The following is a 19,964-nucleotide window of genomic DNA, read 5'->3' as shown; positions in this document are numbered from 1 at the left end:
ATAAAATCCTTTTGAAACACCAAGGAGGACAAAAATTACAAACACCAAGTTTTTTCCTAACCACATAGAGTACACATACTCAACAACTTTGAAAAATGCCCGCTGAGTTTGGGGAAGAAAAAACGTTGACAGCTATAAAGACTACTGAAAGCATACTGTTGATCACACAGGAGGTAGGGTTACAACAGGACAACAACGAGAGAGAGAGAGAGAGAGAAAGAGAAAAAGACAGAGTGAGGGAAAGAGAGAGAGAGAGAGAACGAGAAGACAGCGTCACTGGTTCTGCCAAACAAAGGTCAAATATTACAAAATATTCTATTAACAATATTCACAAAGATCGTGGGCTCAGGACAGATTTGTGTCAGAAATTCTCAGCGAACGCCTTGTGCTTTTAATCGTGGTGGTTAGAATTCAAAAATGTACTTTTTTTTTTGTTTCTCCGTTAAGAGAAGTTGAGTTACTTGAGGTCCGTCGGGCTGTAGGAGCCAAAAGGGGGATAGAACGGGGGAGAAATTGAGGAAACCATAAAAACAAATACGACTGTTTTTACTCCAGCAAAACAGGCACATGTCGTGTGAGAAGCCTTGTGGCTGAGAATTTTGGACAGAAATGTGTGCCGTGAACCCTTAAGAGTGGCAGCTAGTCAAATATACCATATATTGAGCCATAGAGACTTCCAGAAGAATTGAAACACAAGTTTTCAATCGGCTGAGACAAACACACACACGCGCGCCCACGCACACACCTCCGACCCGAAATGTCACAAATCGTCTACCTAGCAAAAGTTCACATGCACTCGTTCACAAATACGAAACTCACTGGAAACGCCATCGCAGACACACCCACCGCGTTTCATCTTTGTAAGATTTTTTTACTCATGTTGGACCTGATAAGGAATGGTGGTATATTCATCTATCGACAGGTAAGTGGACCAAAAATTACACAAAACAGCAGGGCAGGGTTGAATCAGTGGGGGGAAGAAAGTTTTGATGTGTTCTTTCCCTTAGAGTTTCCCTCATACTCCTTCGTTTCTCCTGCTTAAAAAAAAAAAGTCAAACTGAAGCATAAATCATAAAAAAGGTGCTTTGTGCACAGTGACACATGACTTGCTCTGGGAACTCACCTCGGACACTTGGGAGGCACGCACTCGCTCACCTCCTCACCTAAAACAACTCCCCACAAACCTTTTCCATCTCTTTCACTCGTGCACACGCTCGCACACACACGTTTGCCAACCACTAACATGAAGATACTGTATCTAAAAGCCATCCTCTGTCTGTACAGGGAGTCCATGTCGTTACAGTACATGACCAGAAGAGGGCAGGCTTCACCAGGACCAGACTAGGACTCCGAACGCCTTTCTCCTCCGTCGTTCTCAGTCCTCCTCTGTCCCTCAATCTGTCTCGATGAGTCTTTTCTGTGTGACGCGCCTGCACGTTAGTCTTCACAGTGCGGACACCTTCACGACATTTTGGTGGGTGGGGGCTGCGGGCAGGTGAGCGTCGCCCTCGGGAGTCGTCACAGGTGGCGTGGGAATGCTGATGATCGCTGTGGTGATCTGGCTGCCCTGGCAGTTCAGAGGTGCTGGCTCATCTACGCGCATGTTCAGACTGGAGCGGCTAAAGGTAAAATAAAGAAAAAACAAGGATTAGAGATCCTCCTTCTTCTTTCTTTGAGGTGCCTTTAAACATGAAAGTTTGCACATGGGTCTTTTGAATCCAAAGTAAACTATAAATAGACAAAGGAAGAACAGGAGGTTTGTGGACCAAACCAAACCTAAACCTACTCTTATCAGATTGCCAGAGAAGCAACTCCAATGGGATACCCATGTTGCTGTGTATTTTCCATTTGTGTGAGAAGAAAGTGGTTTACAAGCAGGTTAATTATAAGATTCTTCATCTTTAAGATCAATTTGGAGTCTTACTGGCCCCAATTTGCTAAAAGAAAAGACAAAATAAAGGTCAAAGACTCGATCGGGACAAAATTCAGTTTCTCGGAATCAGAGATGACTAAATATTTCTGGAATCCCTGAAAGTAAATTAGCACCTCGTTGTTAGTTGTCATTAGTTACACGGTGGGTAATAAGGCTAATGCTAGGGGATGTTAAAAAGCTCTTTATTGCTGCCCATTAGCCCTGACGGCCCTAAATTCCTGATCTCACCTGGTGCTGAGGGGCTGGATGTGGATGGTGCTGAGCTCCTGCAAGCCTTGTTGGTGTGTGTGCGTCAAAGGCTGCATGTGTGCTGGGGCACTGGCGTTCGGTAAGGGGGTGTGGTGCTTCTTGCTCCGGCGGGTGCAGCATGTCCCCGTCACGCCGTCCTGGCTGACGATGGACGGGCTCCGAGACGGGTAGTTCTGCAGCCCTGCCTCCAGGTAACTCTGCTGGTAATACTGCTCATCCACGAACTCGTGGTTCTGAAACCAGAGACCAGGTGAAGAGGAGAGCGGAGAGAGGGAGGGTGAGAGAGGCAGAGAGAGAGAGGAAGGGAGGGAGTGAGTCATAAAAAAAGATTTGACATTTACAACATTTATATTTATGATCATGTACTGTATATGGCTTGATATATCCTGTCATTTTCTGCTCCATAGCCTGGGTCAATAACTCCTCTCAGAACGTGTGATTATTATTTTTTTTTGTAGGTGTGGGTATGGCTGTACTTGTCCAGCTATCTTTGTGAGGGCCAGTTTATACCAGTAAAGTGAAGACATTTAGAAAAAGGGACCTTTTGAGAAGTCTTCACTTTTTTCTTTTTCTTTTTTTTTTTACACCCCTTCAAAGGACTTAGTTTTACAATAAAGGTTAGAATTAGGCACTTGAAGGATAGGGTTATGGTAAAAGGCTAGATAACGTATTATGTCCAAAAATGTCCTTACAAAGACCACTAGACAAACGCGTGTGTGTTAAGGAGGTTTTATAACGCGTCGACAGCCAGATATTTCCTTCTAGATCTGGCAGCGCAAACTACAACTGAAATAAGAGTGAATATTGGACTTGAATTAAATATCATTTGGACACAAACATGACTCCAAATTAATTAATGCCCTTCTGCTGCATGTGTAAACAGGCAACTGTTTGCTAATGTCTGCCACACTGTATCAGCTTCAAAAGGAGACGCTGTCTCTAGAATCTGTTATTGCAGGTTTAACTCACATTCATTCTGGCCATCGCGTGGCCATTTCTTCCACAAGTGCGTAAAGCAGAGCGAATAATGAATAAGGCTGTCATTTGAGTTATGCTTGGCTGAAACATACAGTGTTTGTATCACATACAGGCAGGCAAGCGTGTATCATAGGGGAAATGGGATGTACTGGACATTACGCAACAGTGAGCAGAGCCTGTGCACACCGCAAAATACTGTAGATCTATATTCTGCCACGTTGCCAGTATGTTGTTTGAGCTGCAGCGACAGAGGAGGCACGGCCGACTGCACAATTTAGGGTTCTATAATGATATTTAATAGCAACTTTAAAACCAACGTTGTTTAAAGATGAAAAAGCTCGTGCACTCACGGTGGTTTTCTCCAGACAGTGCAGCAGGTGGTGGTGCTGGCTCTCTAATAGAGAGGTAGACTTGTTTATACGTTGCTCCTCCTCAGTGGAATTCTGCAACACACACACACAAAAACACACACAAACAACCAGCGTTACTCCGTGTTCCCTTGTAGGAAGACGCTAATCAGATGTGGGAGGTGCGCGGCCAATCTCTGTCTCAGTACCTGATCTGAAAAGTTCATCTTGTATGGAAGTTGCTTCAGATGGAGAAGGAGACAAAAGGAGAACAGACAGGTAGAGTTTTACTAGTGTTCATAGTTCAGAACAGGCAGCCAGTCGTGCCAGTCAGACATGGGGGAGTGTTACTGCCCCCCACCCTGAGAGGCACGTCTGCCAACATCAGCGTAGCCAGGTTCATTGATCTGTTCTGGGAGGGAGACCTATAGCACAACTCGCTCCTAATAGATACACAGCTTATACGATTCATGGAGAAATTTCCACCGTGACATTTTGCCTCCATTTCTGTTATTGCAAAGGCTCACTACAGGCAACTCGTTAATGACTTGTTTTCCATATTCCTCATTTTTTATGCCGTGGCCTGCTTATGTGTTTATTTGTCTGTGTGTGTAACCCCCGCATGAAGGAGCTCGGGCTATTTCTGGTTCCGTGGACGTTTGGACGCAGAACTCATTTCTGGGCAGTGGTGAGGTGAGTCAGAGGATGAGTGGACTATCGACTGCTGGGGAGGCTCGTCGATAGTCAAGCAACAAAGAAAGTTAACCAGCAAAAAATATATAACAGAGCAAGAGTTTCAATTTGTAGAAAACATCTCCTTTAAGTAGAAGTGAAAGATCAATACCATTAGAAGCACGAGCTGTAATATAATTTACAGTGATGTGCAGCAAGTTTCTAATATTTGGAATAAGTGCCTATTCAATTTACATAAGGATTTGTCTCTAACAACTAAATAGGATTTTTGGACAAGCTAGTAGTCAGAAAACACAGAGTACTTTGCATCATTAGGAAAGAAAAACATTCTGAATGATCGCTCGAGCCTGGGAAGACGTTTCCTCAGAACAAATGCAGAACGTCGTCATTGCTCTTGTCAGACTTACGGCAGCGTTCCACATATAGACTTTCAGTGGGTTGCATCAGTGTTTCCCAGCAGAATCTGTAGTTGAGCTGTTTATAAAAAAAAAACAAAGCCGGGAAAGTACTGCCCTGATCCTACATGCTCCACAGCACCGCCGAGAGGCAAGTAAAATGCCATGTTTGGAAGATTTGTAGTAGCAATTTACTGTTTGTTAAGCGGGCGGCTGGTGTCGTATAAGCACAGGCTTCTTTGCTGAGAGGGTACATTCCCGCCCTGATGACTCGGTGTTCTTCTAGACGAGACCGCTCACTTGTTTTCACGCTGCTTATCTGTACCTAGCACAGCAGTAAAACACAGGTGTCTGGGCCCGAGTTATTTCTGTCCTTCCCTATACGTGCGACCGCATGCAGCAGTCTGTCTGGAGGCGGCTGTGGCTCTCCGCCCAGGTGGCCGCCATGCCGTAGAGTAGAAACAGCTTGATCTTCTGAGCGACAAAAACACTGAGTACTCTTCTTTGTGGTTCAACCTACGCTTGACTTATCTTCGGCTGCTTTAACCGAGGCCACTTTTAAGTCCAATTTGTCAAAATGATTCATGTGATAGAAGACAAAAAAAGGTATATACGAAGAAAGGAAATGAAAGCTGCATTTATATGTAAAGTGAGCACAAGTGAGTGGTTGCTTGTGAATTCATGACTTCTTTATCGCTGCAAAGAACTCCCACTTATGGTAAAGCTCCACTTAATTAGTTTAGAGCTGAACTTGCACAATACAGAAACGGGGAAACAAATATTTCCTGGTGTTTTTTTTTTTTTTTTTTGACAGATACTTTAATTACTTATTTCTGCTCTAGTGGTGAGCTAGATATTTATTTTCTTTTAAAATCAGAGTCTTAATGAAGATGTGTGTACTCTATGGGGGAATAAATAATAAGTATATACAGTATTTTATTTAGTTATAAAATAAACTGCTTAGAAAATGTTTGCAAATCTTAGGAAGACTTCAACAAAGCAACTTTATCCCATCAGTATTTAGTGTGCAGGAAAGTTCTACTGTAATACAGACTACAACACTGTAAACCTTATTTCTCTGTATTGTTTCTTTAGGCTCTAATTTGGTATGTTAGTCATCCATTGTTTGAACATTGCTGGTGCCACTCCGATGTGTTCCTCATCACGGCTACTGAAGGGAGATGAAGCAACAGAGATACATAGGGTGGGATGTGAGAGGGTGGGATGAGCGCTTGTTTTTGTGCTCTTTCAGCCCCGGGCCACTATAGTGCTTGTGAACCGCAGCATTTTGGTGAGGCAAGGAACATCCTTGAGTTGTGTTTACTCTTCCTGCTGCATTGCCCGAAGCCTGTTCCTCAGCTGGGCAGCTGGAGATTGGAGATGCTCGCATTAGAAGTGCTGCTTATTGAATGAGAGCACAGTTAGCTGCTCTGACGGGAAGCGGGGATAATTAAAGGACAGGCCGGCATCTGATGACTTACTTACCAGAGAGGTCAGGCTGTTAGTGTCATCGATAAGAAGACCACTTTAAGTTTTTTTTTTTTTTTTTACGTTACCTCTGTTAATTTTAATTAGGGATTTAGAGTGTCCTCTGTGTCTTTGGGTTCAATTTCAAAATGTGTTGTTCTTCCCAGAACTTGTGGCATGATTGGTTTTCAGAAGACCCGTAAGCCGTTTCAGCTCAGATATCTCGTCTCCACCTGTGGGCATCCAGTGATCTAGCGCTCTAGATGGTGCTCAAAATCCACTGCTTGCTTGTATTGCAAACTAACTACGTTTCCCATGGTGAAAATGGCATCTCTTAATATGAGTGCAGAGGATGTTATTTATTTTTTAATTTTTTTTTGCAGCAGAGAGAGCAGGAAGTAATCCCAAGGAGAGAGGTAGAGGATGCAGCTGCATTAGCCTTGCTAGGGGATATGGTGTGCTGGAGGCTCTCTTCAAAATCCCAAAGATAAACTATGTGAACAACTTATCAACCTCCAGGTGTAGTGTTATTCACTTTATGTTGTTTTTCTTTAGTGAACTAACATTGTTACAGACACTTTTTACTTTCTATACACAGACATATGTGCTTGAATGCAGTGCAAGCATGTGTACAACTTTAATGGAATAAAAGATGGTATCATACATGGTTGGGTATTCCATGAACAGACCGTAACAAAGCATTGTGAGGCTTCACAGGCGAGTCTTACCGTGAGCTCCAGAGCTTCGTTGAACAGACCGTTGCGCTTACTGTGGAGGAAGGCGTTGGAGCTTCCTGCCTTGGCTATTCGTATTCTGGCCAAGCGGGCTTTCTGCAAAGAGCAAGAGTCCACAGAAACCACGTGTTAGAAAGCGTCTACACCACATCTAATTCTGGAATGATTTGGTATCATCCTGACAACCCCGCTGGTTTGAGGTACAATACTTTTCCATGCTTGATGCTTTAGTTGTGATCTTATAGATCAAATCAAACATGGTCTACTAAAGCATTCACTCTGATCTCCTGCAATAAATTCACTCTGATCTCCAGTGATACTTATGAATAATTTATGGTGACTACATGAGAACGCATTCCTTGGGTTGAAAAGCTGAGTGGCAGCTGGGAGAGGAGCAGGTAAATCCTGCATCAATTAAGAAGCTAAGAGTTCTCTGTAGTTAAAACAATAAGTTCAGTTTACTTGGACTGTTTTTGTTCCTGTTTTGTTGGTTTTGTTTCGTTAAATAAATCAAGTAACTTGTTCATTCCCACTGTACTCTTGGTGCATAGTCAGTGCACAGTCCAGCATCTCTTTCTCTCATTCTGTCAAATATATTGAGTGAAGAAATAACAGAGATGAACTAGAGGATCTATCTTTTATACAACCTTCATACAGAGGAGGGATTCTACTCCAACTATGTGCTGTTCTTTGTGTCTGAGTGCACATTATGTGTACGTGTCCATGTACAAATGTGGGTCTCAATAAATGTCTGCGCTAAAAAAAACAAAAAAACAAAAAAAACAAGGGCTTTTACAGTATTGTGTAATCTGAGTCAATTTCCCCTCAAGGGCCCGCCATTTTCCCATCAAATCAAACAGTTGGGTGTCAAGCTGGGTGCAGCCACAAAGTGTATGTTTTCTCTCACGTTCCTTTCTGTGCTTTAAAACAGAATGATGGATTCATTGAAGAGAAATTGGTAGAGGAATAATGCGAGCTAAGCTGATAATGAGCCGACACAGAGCTCGTTTAGCAGGGGGCCCATCCACCGCTGGGGGGGTTAATTGAGTGTGCGGATGTATGTTTGCTTATCTCCATGTGCTTATGCATGCATGCCTTCCCTTCATGGGTGAATTTCCATACATATACATGCAAACCATATATCGCGGAGCACCAGCAGGAATACCTGACTCAGTAAGAGTATGGTAATGAATGGTAATTCGAACTCATCCACGCACTTGAGCCTCATTTTAAAGCGCAGTAATGTTTGTTGGCCTGCAGATAGCTCGTGCTATGATGTAGTAATCTGGAGCGAGACGGGGAGATAAACAGGGGTGCATGAACGCACACATACACTTTAACCTCTATAGCTAACTCCCTTAAATGTGTTGATCTTTTCCTGCTCTCCGGTATCTTTTTGTCTCATCTTTCCTCCCGCTCTCCTTGACAAGTTTCCCTCACTCTCTTTTGACTCACACTCCGCGTTACTGCATTTGTGCTGGTGCAGCATTCCCACATGGGCTTTTGGATAACCTTTCTTTATGTTCTGGCACTGCGCTCAGCCAATGGGATCATGTCTCTGGGGTCACCATGCAAACAGGAGCTGCGACCGTGGCAATGGTTGCCAGGCAGCGTGAAAGTAATGGAGGGGATGTTAAGAACATGTCCCGCTAGATTGAATACACTTTTGCAGTTTTTTTTGATTGATTTGCAGGACCTCTGAGACCTGCGTACCCGTCTTGCACCTACGACCCATCTGTGCTTTCAGGCAGAGCTTGCAGAACGAAGCGTCGGCCAGATAAGTGTGAGGAAATCAAGGATAGAGGGCTTTCATTAACAAATACACAGATTGCCATGTGGAAGTTTAAACGGCCAGAAATATCGTTCAGCAGCAGTACGTTCTTTTACACAAAGAAATAATCACACAGACGCCTTAAGACACTTAAACTTAAGCGCTCAATTGCACTACAGAAAAATGCATACAGAAATAAATATTCCTCAGCACTGGAACAGTATTTTCCCTCATACAGACAACACTTGGGATTATAGGTTTCACAGAAAGCTGCCTTTGAATAAGTGATTCAGTTTGTGTTTGTTGCATAATTAAAACTTAATACATTTTGCTGGTAAATTTGCTGGTAGTTGCACTACACAGAGTGTATTCAGTCATTAAGAGCCTGGCCAACATTAAAATCAAATGGGATTACACATGGAGGGGAGTCGGACCCACAGAGACAATGCTGCAGGGGTTAAGTAAATCACTGTAGTAAATGGAAGAAAAAAAAATAATTTGTGGAAACATCAGAAATGCTTATTTTCTTCTTTTTGGCTGGAGGGCCTTGTCAGTGCCTGTATTTGATTGACATCAGCGGGTAGTCTGCGCACCAGCTGGGGAACGAGAGACAAAGTAAACAACCTTGCGTTTTAGTTTCTAAGACACGAGTAGACAGCGTGCCGTTAGCATTGGCAGCGAAGGTGAGGACCCTGTGAGGTAAATTTACATGCTGTTTTACCCGTAGCAGCCGACCAGCTAATTGGCCAACTAGCCTGACATTAGCAGGGAGCAGCTTCACCCCACGTGAAGGTTTGTTTTGTGTCGTTACTAAGAAGCTCAGACTTCATGTTTGTTGGTAGCAGACCTCAACAGAACAGAATCTCTGCAGATGGAAAACCCGCAGTATTAAGATAATGGGGTATCATCATCAAACCACAAACTATACTTCTCGCCAATGCAGGCCCTGTGATTTACAGACTAGATGTGTGTGTGCTTCAGAAGATAAAAATGCAGCTTGACTTGAAATCAATCAACCTTGGAAAAACACTAGCTCTCAAAAATCCTAATTATTTTAACACCTGCCAACCAATCAGAGCGCCGATGCTCAATACTGCTGATTGAAACAGTACAGATGTTACCACCCCCTCAGCAGCCAATAAACTGATGCTGCATCTTTGTTTTCCTGCTTTCTGCCATAGAGCCGCAATTTAGGATCAATCACACTTTAAAGATTATAGCTATAAGATCCAAGCCAGCAAAAAAAAAAAAGCTTCATTTTAACACAGTCATTCGCTGCCAGCTGAGGGATCTAACCTGGCATATCCTCAAATGATTAAAAAAAAACTCTTCATAACCATTCGTCTTCCCGTGCCGCACTCCGCTGAGCACTGCCAGGGAAGTTTTGTTAGAAGTTCATCTTTTAGTTGAAAGTGAAAGATGAAAAATCATGCCACCTCGTGAGTTACAGCCTTTGCTCGAGTGCCTATAAAGGATTTGGCTGTGTGAAAAGTGGAGCAATCGAGCTATGAGACCAGATTAGGTTCTGCCTCGGGCCCGCCTCAGAACCACACAGTGAGTGAAAGAGGAGACCATCTGATGAGGAAGTCCATACGCAAAAAAAAAAAAAAAAACGTGGACGAGGCATTTTGTTTTGCTGCTGCCACTCAGTCTTAAGAGCTGTTTTTATACGTGCCGACGTTTCTGACACAAGGAAATTAGATAGTTACTTCCTCTGAGGTATGATGCTGTATGGTCACACAAAAAGAGAGCCAGAGAGGAAAAGGGGGAGAAATGTCGGGGGGGGGGAAAGGATTACTGGGACTGAGTGAAGAAAAGAAAGTCTGGACGATGGCAAAATTGATTTTGAGGAAATAATGTCCGTGACACCAGTGGCCCACAGACACCTGTTATAGAAGCTAAGCCAACGCTTTAAGCCACTGAGGGGTTACTCCCCTCGCCAGAACACCCATGAATATAACATAGTCCGAGTCTGTCATGTTTTCCGTCATGTTTAGTTTCTTGGGTTTCTGTTTATTGCATTTTGTTAAGTTCTTGTTTTTTTCATAGTCATGGTTTAGTGTTTAGTTTTTCTGTTCTGTTTCCTGTTTTATTTTGTTAAGTTCTGGATTTCCTGTTCGTGTTACTCCATGTCTTTTTGCTTTTGATTAGCTCATTGGTTTCACCTTGTCTTGTTGATTTGCTTCACCTGTGTCTCGTCACCCCTCTGTTCCTCGTGTGTATATATAGCCCTGCCTTCCCCTTTGTTCCCTGTCGCGTCATACTGTTCGTCTGCTAAGCGTTTCATGTCACAGTTTTTCATGTCTTGTTCTTGCCACAGATTTTCATGCCAGGTCATAGTTTTGATAGTGTTTTGATTAGTTTTTTAGTTCTTGGATTTCCTGCCACCTGGGCAGCGCTTTCGGTTTGTGAGCCTTGTCTTTTTGTTAATTAAAAACACTTTTTTCACCCACTCCTGCTCTGAGTCCTGCATTTGGGTCCAAAATCTCCAATCCCCGCTTCTGACAGAGACAAAACTTTGCATTGGATGACTCCGAATCCCTCTGTTCTTCCCCAGAATGTGGATCCATAGAACTCAAACACATAATTACATACCACGATGTGAACGAACTGTCTAAAGCTACTGCAGCAAAATACCACAACAGCGGTCAAAAACTGTTTCCCTTCTGGGTGGAACCCAATGAGGGTAGGTTCCTATTTAAAGCCCCAACCTTCAATTAGACCTTACACAGAATACCTTCAAATATATCTTTATTATGGCTCTTACACCTGTAACAAAGACAGCCTAACCTCAGCAAAATAGCTTCACTAAGCCTGGATTACGACTTTGCCCTGCAAGCTGATGTGATGCAGATATTTTTCTTTTGTTTGGGTTTATTTATTTTTTTTAAGACATCCTTCATAGCGGAACTCTTGACCCCCCGCAGCAACGTCCCCCATCAACATCTCCCCGTCTTTCCTTTTTTTCTTTTCCCCCTCCGTCTTCTTGCGGCGCGCAGACAACTTTATCGATTGTCTAGAAGGGCAAAACACTCTCAGCCAGAAGTCATCCTCACCTTTTGACTTCAACCTTCTGAGGGAGGGCTAAAAACAATAGCGAGATGATTTAGAGCGGAGCGAGGGGGAGAGGGAGCGGGAATAAAAGATGTGAGGGGAGGAGGACGCGTTTCTGTTTTGTTTCTGCCGTGTCAGCCTCGAGCCAGGGTAATGCACAATAATTTTACCATTCGCTAACTTCGGAGACAACAACATGTTTCTAGTCAAAGTGAGAAAAACGCAAAAAAAAAGAGATGACACCGGGAGCAAGAACAATAATAGGGAAACGCTCAATAAGAGATGTGTATGTATAGATTGTGCTGCTCTGCACCCAGGGCCAGACTCACAATCTACCACTGAGACACCGTGCAGCAGAATATCTTTATCTTTGTGGGGTGGGCTATTTACAAGATCTGTGATTTGGAAATGAAGTCATTTCAGCTCACGTACAAGAAAGGTGTACAAATACAATTTATCAACAAGGACACATGAGCACTGGAGACTGGACCTAACGCAAGAACGGCTTTGTATTCTTATCATGAAACTTTTTTTCTGAGCCTCATTCGAGTTAGATTCATCAAACGGCACAAACTTGTGAATCATCTGCATTTGTCAGATCAATACACAACCAACCAATACACAACAGAAACTGAAAACCACAGACAAAAACATTAAAAGCAGTTCGGCAGCGTCAATGGTTGTATTAGAAAACACCAAAGCTGCAAACAACAGAGCCAGGTTGAGCAGTGAGAGAACGCAAAGTTGAGATATTAAAAAGTTTATTAAAGACGAAGCATTCAGCGATTTATTTATCAGTTTGCCGAGGGATGCTTGTGACGCCACACTGTCAGCATCATAATGAAGGATGTTCGTTAACTCAGACTAAGACTTAATGATTCTTATGTCAAGTGTTGAGAGGAAAACAATCTGCTCATTCCTCATGAGACAAATGCCCACAACAATCATAAGGGAAGATTTCAATAGTTTCAGAAGTTCAATAAAAGGGGAGCACCGCTTATTCTCATTCTAATATGACTGGTCTCACTTTCCAGAAGTTTAATGCTATGCTTAGGCTATGTTGAAAAAGCTTCAGTTGCAGCTTATATGCACACATATAGTATATGTTTGTATTTACTGTTTGGGTAGAGGTGGTCCTAAGTACATATTGTTCACAGAACCAATACCACGGGCAGACTTAAAAGCTCATTTTAATTCCTGCAGCCCTCCCATTTTTTAATCATTCTCTGACACTTGCCCTTTTGTGATTATCCATTTGAATCGTTCCCTCTTTCAGGTATGCGATCTGAATTTGTAACTACCTTCCTACCTGAAGATATCATTACCTTTATGCAAATAATCTCAGAGGGACCACTAAGATTAGACTCTATGTTTCAAAACACTTTAAGGGCTCATGGGTAAAGACAGTGAAAGACTTTAAGGAAGTGTTCAATTCATTGCGGAATAAAAAGCAGTGACACTGAAGGCTACGCGGAGGCAGAATAGAGAAGATATGTCTGCGTCTCAGCCGTGCGTCCCCCAATTTCCACACGCAGCAACTAGTGGCATCCTCGTGCATCTTCCCTTTGTGCCGTGAGATGGATCAGGGGGCCGCCTCTCCGCCACCGCCCAGATGGATGGCTAATTGTAATGGGAGCCCAGAACAGCTAACAATTAGACCTGAATGAAGATGGATGTGGATGGGTGGGGTGAGAAACGAGGAGAAGAGCAAGTGAAGAGGGGGGAAAAAGGGACGAGGACGGAGGAGCCTGGAAACTGCTGGAAGACAAATGCTGCGCTTCCTCTCCTCAATAACCCCACCCCTCCCGTCTTTGTCCCCCCGATCCTCTCTCCCCTCGTCGTTTAAGTACTGTGAAAGGCAATCTCAGACGGCTATCCTATTTTACTCTCAGTTAAACAAAGACTTATTCTAAGAACTGATCTGAGGAAGAATGGATCTTCGGTGAAACATAACCACTCGCTGGCTGTAAAGGCGGGGAAAAGGACGTTTGGCTATGGTTAAAGACCAGACCTAAAGGCTTGGTTTAACAACAGAGAAGGTCACAAGTCATTTATCTCGTTGAGCGTTAAAGAACACTACACGTTACATTGAGGGCAGTAATGGGGTATTGAAGGATATGGCATGCCCGAGTAATTTATGGCTCAAGTGGGGCATTAAAAATCACAGCGGCTATTAGCAATGAAACAGTGGACCCATACAATGATAATGGCTCTATCATGCTCTGAAAATACAATTATTATCCCGTGATAGACTTGTCTGCCAACCTACTGTCAAATAACAATAAATTAATGATGTAACATGTAATATGGTGGACACATGTCAGCGAGCTTGTTAAAAAGGTTCATAAAATCCATTTTAATTGCCTCAGATTGCAAAGTGTCTACAGCCACATTAGAGGATCTCTGGGGCTGTGCTCCAACACAGCAGCGGTATGAGCTAAATGCTAATATCAGGATGCTAATCAAATAAAAACAAGCCGATGTTTAAAGGGGAACTACTGTATTTTACCACGTGGACCTTATTTCTAGCATAAAATACGAACGTTTACTCACCCATATAGCTTTTGTGATGGTGTTATCTGACATTTTTATTATCTTTTTCTTTTTGCTAACTTTTGCTTATTAGCTTTAAATGCTTCGAAAGTATAGCAAGTGGGATTCCCTGAAGTTTAGCTTTTGCAAATACTTGGACATAAACTAGAGTGTTGTGCATCTGAATTGTGATCTGACTATTTCAGATCAGTAAATTAACAGACTGATTTAACAAACTGCCTCAAATGCCAGCCATCCACTGATGGACATATAACTCTGAACCTAAATATCGTTCTCATAGGGGTGTGTAGTGCCATCGAGAAGAATTAATTTTTCGTTTAAAATTTCATGGCAATTTATTCGATAACTTGAAATATTTCGATATCTGGACTGGCAGGGTGGACCGACCGACCAGCTGACAAGACGACCAGCCGACTTCGCCTCATACACAGTGGAATACAACAAGGCTGAGAGCAAAGGCTGTTTTAGTGAACAACCAGTCGAGGATGTGAAATCGAATCGCTTCTGCTAAATCTGGCACAATATACAATTCAGGACATACTCAGCTGCTTTTAGGAGCACAAGCGTAAATGCTGAGCAACACTTAATCCTGCAGCCTAATTAAAGACAGATTGCATCTCCTAAATGCGCTAAAATAACCCATTTGCAAATCTGTCACCATTCCTTGGCGCTTAGACCTTGATTTGCCTTAGCAATACATAACTCTGTCAAGGATCAAAGCATCCAGGTGGAATATTATTAAGAAGGCAATGATAAGGCGTTTTAGTCACGGCGTTGTGAGAAATGAGAAAAACTATCCATTGGGTGCTCGAGCAAATCGCTGACCTCACTGCAGGCAAACCAAGGAGGCATTCAAGTGCCCGGGAGAGTCATTTAGTCCTAGTTAATGAGAACAGCACTGTCATGCTACAGCGCTCCGTTGGTGGGTGCTTCTGGAGGTGTGGGTGTCCGTTACTGGGTTGTGAACGCTACGCTGTGCCACGCCGCGGCTCGGAGAGCACACACAGGACGGTGAAAGAGATCAAGGCCTGACAGGAAGTCAGGAAGTAAGGTGGATGCACTCACGCACACACACACATCCATGCGTACAAGGACTCAAACCGATGCACATACAAGCAAAACGGACAGACGTACACCTTCCTTCCAGCCAGCACCTCATCTGGGTGATAGCTATTTCAGGAAAGAACACAGCATTAGGACACACATTGCCTCCAGCTCCACCCCCTTTCTCCGCCCCCACCACCCCCCCTTGCCTCCCCTGCTCGCTCCTTCCCTCTGGCGTTCCTCGCCACCGCTCCTTTCCCCTCTCTTTTCTGCATCTACACATCTCTTATCTTTTTAATTTGTTTCCTATCTATCACACCGTACCCTCTTTCTGTCAACTTTCCTTCCCCGAGTGTGTTGCTCGGCACACACACGGTTAGTTAAGACTGGGCAGCGAGGGCGCCACGGTCGCAGGACTTTAAGCAGATTTAAACTACAACCGGAGAGCATGTGCCGAGATGGATGGCATTAATCACGGAGAGGGTTAGAGAGAAAGAAGATAGGTATGGGGTAGTGGTAATGGACGGAGGCAGAGGAGCAGAGATGAGGTATGAGAAATAAGGCAAGGGAGTGAAAAAAGCCTCGCTAGGGGAGGTGTGAACGGCGGTGATGAGAGAGAGGAATGGACTCTGGAAATGTGTGTCAGTGTGCGCATGTCTGCCAGCTCCAAACAAACACGCCATCTATCTCTGGAGAACAAAAGCTGTCAGGTTTGCCCTCAAACTATGATTACCAGCCCGGCTTTTTTTATGCGAGCCAGCTGATGCCGCTACCCAGTGTGGCTCACGGACGCACCACAACACGATTCGTTAAAGGTCTAAAGGCGGGGCTATTTACCCGAAGGAAGACAGGATCTTTAAAGCTTCCACCGTTTACACACAACTTTCCATAATCCCATTATAAATGAGTGCCTCTGTGTATTTTTTATTGCTATGCTTACAAGTATGAACTTTCACAAGGACAGCCCAACAAAGAAAATAAAGTAATTGCTGATATTCACTTCTTTGAAAGGCTACTTTAGGATTTAGGCTCTGGGTTTTTGAATACGATTGGAGTAAAGATAGCATTTAGTTTGGTTTGGGGGAATTTGACTTTTTACAAATAATGAGTTTTCCCGAAGCAGAAAAAGTAGTTCAGCGTAGGCCGCATATATCTTTGGGGTAGAGAAAGAGATTACTGTAGCTTTAAAAACTCCTTCCTTTCATCTCATGCAACATTTATTCTGAAGATGTTCATATACGCAAAGACCCAGACCACGTGGTTGTGGATTGATGAGATCTGATTGACAGTGACACGACCAGCCAATTGCTAGGTTTGCAGATGCACAAATACAGATAATTTATAAAGGTTTCACACTGTAAATTGTTCTAACTATTGTATTTATTGCTGATATTATATACATTACAGTTTTGGGTGCCGGGCAGAGTAAAATAGTTTGGAATGGTGTTTATCTTTTCTATCTTGTTATGAATGCATAATCCATTTCTAAATACTCGCAAGGCTCATCCTATCCCACAGATTGTCCCACAAGGTGTGTGGTCAATTAAAGTGTCTTTGTGATGAATTAAAGACTTAGGACCTTATCTAATCTGAAAGGACAAATTAAAGGCTTATTTTATCTTTTTAACAGAGTCTTAAACACCAAAAAAGGAAACTGATCAGAAGTTTTAGCCGTCGATGTCAGGACAGGTTTAGTGATGAATAATTACATGAATAATTTTAGGTAATACTCAAAGTGTGATTCCCAGTCGTACCCGTGATTGTCCCCTGGCTGAGGAGTCCAAAAATAAATTTAAAACATCTAGTGTACTGTTTACAGAAACAGTTTTTCCACACTGTGCAATAGGCTTCTTACTCCATCATGCTGGCTTTGAAGTGGTGAACATTTTACGCAACGATGCCAGCTGCTCAGTTAACAGTTGGCTAGCTATCTGGAACACTAGTCACAATAATAACAGTAACAAAGAGAAGCCACGGCCACTGTTGTGAAGTCACCCAGAGCACAAATCCACCAAACTAAGAAAAAACGCATGACAGTTGCGTTAAGTTTTGCTTTATTGAGACGCAGCGATGGGAGACCGTAGTGTATGTGGTCTTGTGTCTCTGGCTTCATGGTCTCGTTTGGTTCCTGGCAAACGAAGCCATTAAGCCAGGCAAGCTAGAGCACGATTTCAACCATGCATCATCCTGCAGCATGCGATAAAATCCAAGGACTTTTTCTGACTCGCCTTCAAAGGGATGGAGCCAGAGCTTCACTCTGTGAATTTTGTAAAGGCATTACAGTCGTTGTTGTTTGGCCAGCTCGGCACTGTTTCACACTGAAACGCTGCAGCAGCCCTGAAGGAGGGTGGCTGTTCAAAATACACAGCAAGACTTCTGAGTTTATGATATGAGACCAGATTCTCTGACCCAAGGTGGCTCTTGACACTGGTCTGTCTGGTGGACATATTGAACTCACTCAGCAGCCTCAGTCTGTCTATACAAGAGAGTGTCACATTCCTGAAGTCAGAGACAAATGCATTTATTAAAAAAGAAAAACAGGGTTATGGAAGAGAAGACTGGAATACAGAAAAACAAACATGTTTTCCTAGCTGACCTATTTTCGATCCGTCTAAGGATGCAGAGAAAGAAGTCACCACCTCTCGGCTAATGACTCTGAGCCCGCACGCTGATCTGAACACTGATGCTCGGGGCTGCTGGACCGTCTGGTGATCTGTTTGACCCGGCTGCAACAGCTTCAAGTGGTAATACAGGTAAAGGCTGATAAGCATCTGCTTAGTGAGTAGACACTAGAGCTGAAACCCCAGCTCTAGTCTCGCAGTAGTGTCCTGAACTTACTTCTGAGGCCATGAAAACTGTAATTTTCTCCCCTTTCCCGCAACTACGTGAGTCACTGTTCATTATTCTGACAACTAGGAACAGGACGCATTTCCACAAGTACAATAGGGAGACTGAAGTGAAAGACAGACGATGACATCTCGCTAATTTCAGGTCAGCTTTTGTGTTTGCAAAAGGAAAGAAAGTGAAGCACAAGGCTGAGACGGGAATTTTGAAAAGGAAGGTTTAACAACCGTAATGAGTTCTGCAACAGATTTTATGTTACCTTTATGATTAGTATGACATTACATTGTCCCCTTTTAACCCCTCTATGACATTACTGGCCAAAAAAAATTTGAAAATTCTTTCTTGAAGTTACATACAGACATATTAGATAAGGATTTAAAATTGTCTAAAAATGTATTTTTTTTTCATAATAAGGGAAGGTCAGGGTTTACGTGTTCACATCAAGGAAAGCAGTCCATGAAAGAATGTTGATACTCACTGGAAATGGTAGGTACCACGTGCTTACTGTTAATGTGAAGTCAATGTACAGCCTACAGTATACATGCTTAGTGAAGATCTGAACCCTATGAGGTGCAGAGACGTCAGAGCTCTGTAGGTCTGTAGGTCTGTAGGTCCAACCCTCTGAGGCCCAGTTGAAGGGAAATAAAACTGTGTTCACCTGTACCTTCTGCGCCCGCCGCTTGTCTGCTCTCTGGTTCTGGTGATAGATGCGGCTAAAGTTGGACACGATGACAGGGACAGGCAGGGCAATTACCAGCACCCCACTCAGTGAGCAGATCGAACCAAAGATCTTCCCTGCGATCGTCTTGGGAACCATGTCTCCGTACCTGTGGTAGGTGAGAGAGGGGAAGAGAGGATGCGTTTGGTTAAACTTCTTTTTTATGCATTTAATCCAATCCGTCCGCGAGAGCTCAACCTTGCAGCCGTTGCACAGACGTCTGGAGGTCATTCAAGAAACACACACGCCCTGCTCCATCAGCCATTTCAATTTGCTGCCCATTCACTCCATTTCTACGCGGATTTCATAGCTTTTTCCTGGCTGGTCCGAGCTGCATTCATCTATCCTGGCCAGAATGAAACCTGACCTGCTGCCTCAATTCCACCCTAGCAGAGAATGAGAGAGGCTCCAACCAAAACCCCCCGCTGCCGCTGAGTGGCACAGTAAAGTCCACTGGCTCATTCACCGAGAGCAGATACTATTAACCTTTAGAGAGGAGAAAGAGGAGGACACTGTGAATGCCAGGGACATTTCCCACAAGCCATTTAACCCAATTCAGACTGAAATATTTGCAAGTCAAAAGCAATTTCGTCTTGAGTTCGAAGGCAGACAACACAATTGCAATATCTATATCAAATCCTTTTTTTTGTTTGTTTTTGAAACCAAGGTAGAAGCCATGCTGCGGGAATCAACAGTGGAAGGAAATAATCAGAAGACAGAGGAGAAGAGATTTCAAAACTTAAGGGCGCACAGCTTAAGCTGGGAAAACAACCTTTCTTTCTAATGGCATTCATTTCTTATTCAGGAGTGAAAAGAGCAGGTAATTTGTTCTTGTTTTCCAGCTAAACAAGAAGTTCAGCTGAATTTATTAGAGCTGACTCAAGTTGAGCCTGAACCTAAATGTCTTTAAGCGCTGCGCTGTGAACTGATCGTCAAAAGGACGACCCTTCTGCCCTCCACAGAGATCTGTATAAACCAGCAACTCAGTTCAAAAAGCCGCCTCGTCTTCTACTTCAAACTCCCCGTTTATTAATTTCACCACAATAAAAACCTCAGCGTTTTTTGCCGGGGGGCAGAGCGCATGCCGTTACATATGTCGACATGCGTATTACAAATTTTCTTAGGTGTTGCAGACACACGAGATAATGATTCAAGGGAGCAGTGTTCACGCTGAGGGACTGGAA

General features: G+C 43.4%; 1 protein-coding gene across 1 annotated transcript in view; it reads right to left on the bottom strand.

Moving 5' to 3' along the window:
* Nucleotides 1-1,438: 1,438 nt before the first annotated feature.
* The window catches only part of kcnd3 (potassium voltage-gated channel, Shal-related subfamily, member 3), a 91,558-nt gene continuing 73,032 nt past the window's right edge, over nucleotides 1,439-19,964 (bottom strand). The window contains exons 2-7 of the mRNA XM_084553122.1: nucleotides 18,721-18,889; nucleotides 6,791-6,892; nucleotides 3,717-3,749; nucleotides 3,511-3,603; nucleotides 2,162-2,415; nucleotides 1,439-1,619 (exon numbers count right to left, since the gene is read on the bottom strand). Coding sequence (XP_084409248.1) covers nucleotides 1,445-1,619; nucleotides 2,162-2,415; nucleotides 3,511-3,603; nucleotides 3,717-3,749; nucleotides 6,791-6,892; nucleotides 18,721-18,889 — 826 coding nt within the window. The 3' untranslated portion in view covers nucleotides 1,439-1,444. The remainder of the gene's footprint in view (nucleotides 1,620-2,161; nucleotides 2,416-3,510; nucleotides 3,604-3,716; nucleotides 3,750-6,790; nucleotides 6,893-18,720; nucleotides 18,890-19,964) is intronic.

This window comes from Chelon labrosus, assembly GCF_963514085.1.
Source record: "Chelon labrosus genome assembly, chromosome: 10".
In the NCBI taxonomy this organism is placed as follows: Eukaryota; Metazoa; Chordata; class Actinopteri; order Mugiliformes; family Mugilidae; genus Chelon; species Chelon labrosus.
The sequence above is the reverse complement of the archived record's forward strand: the minus strand, read 5'-3'. Positions and strand labels throughout refer to the sequence as shown.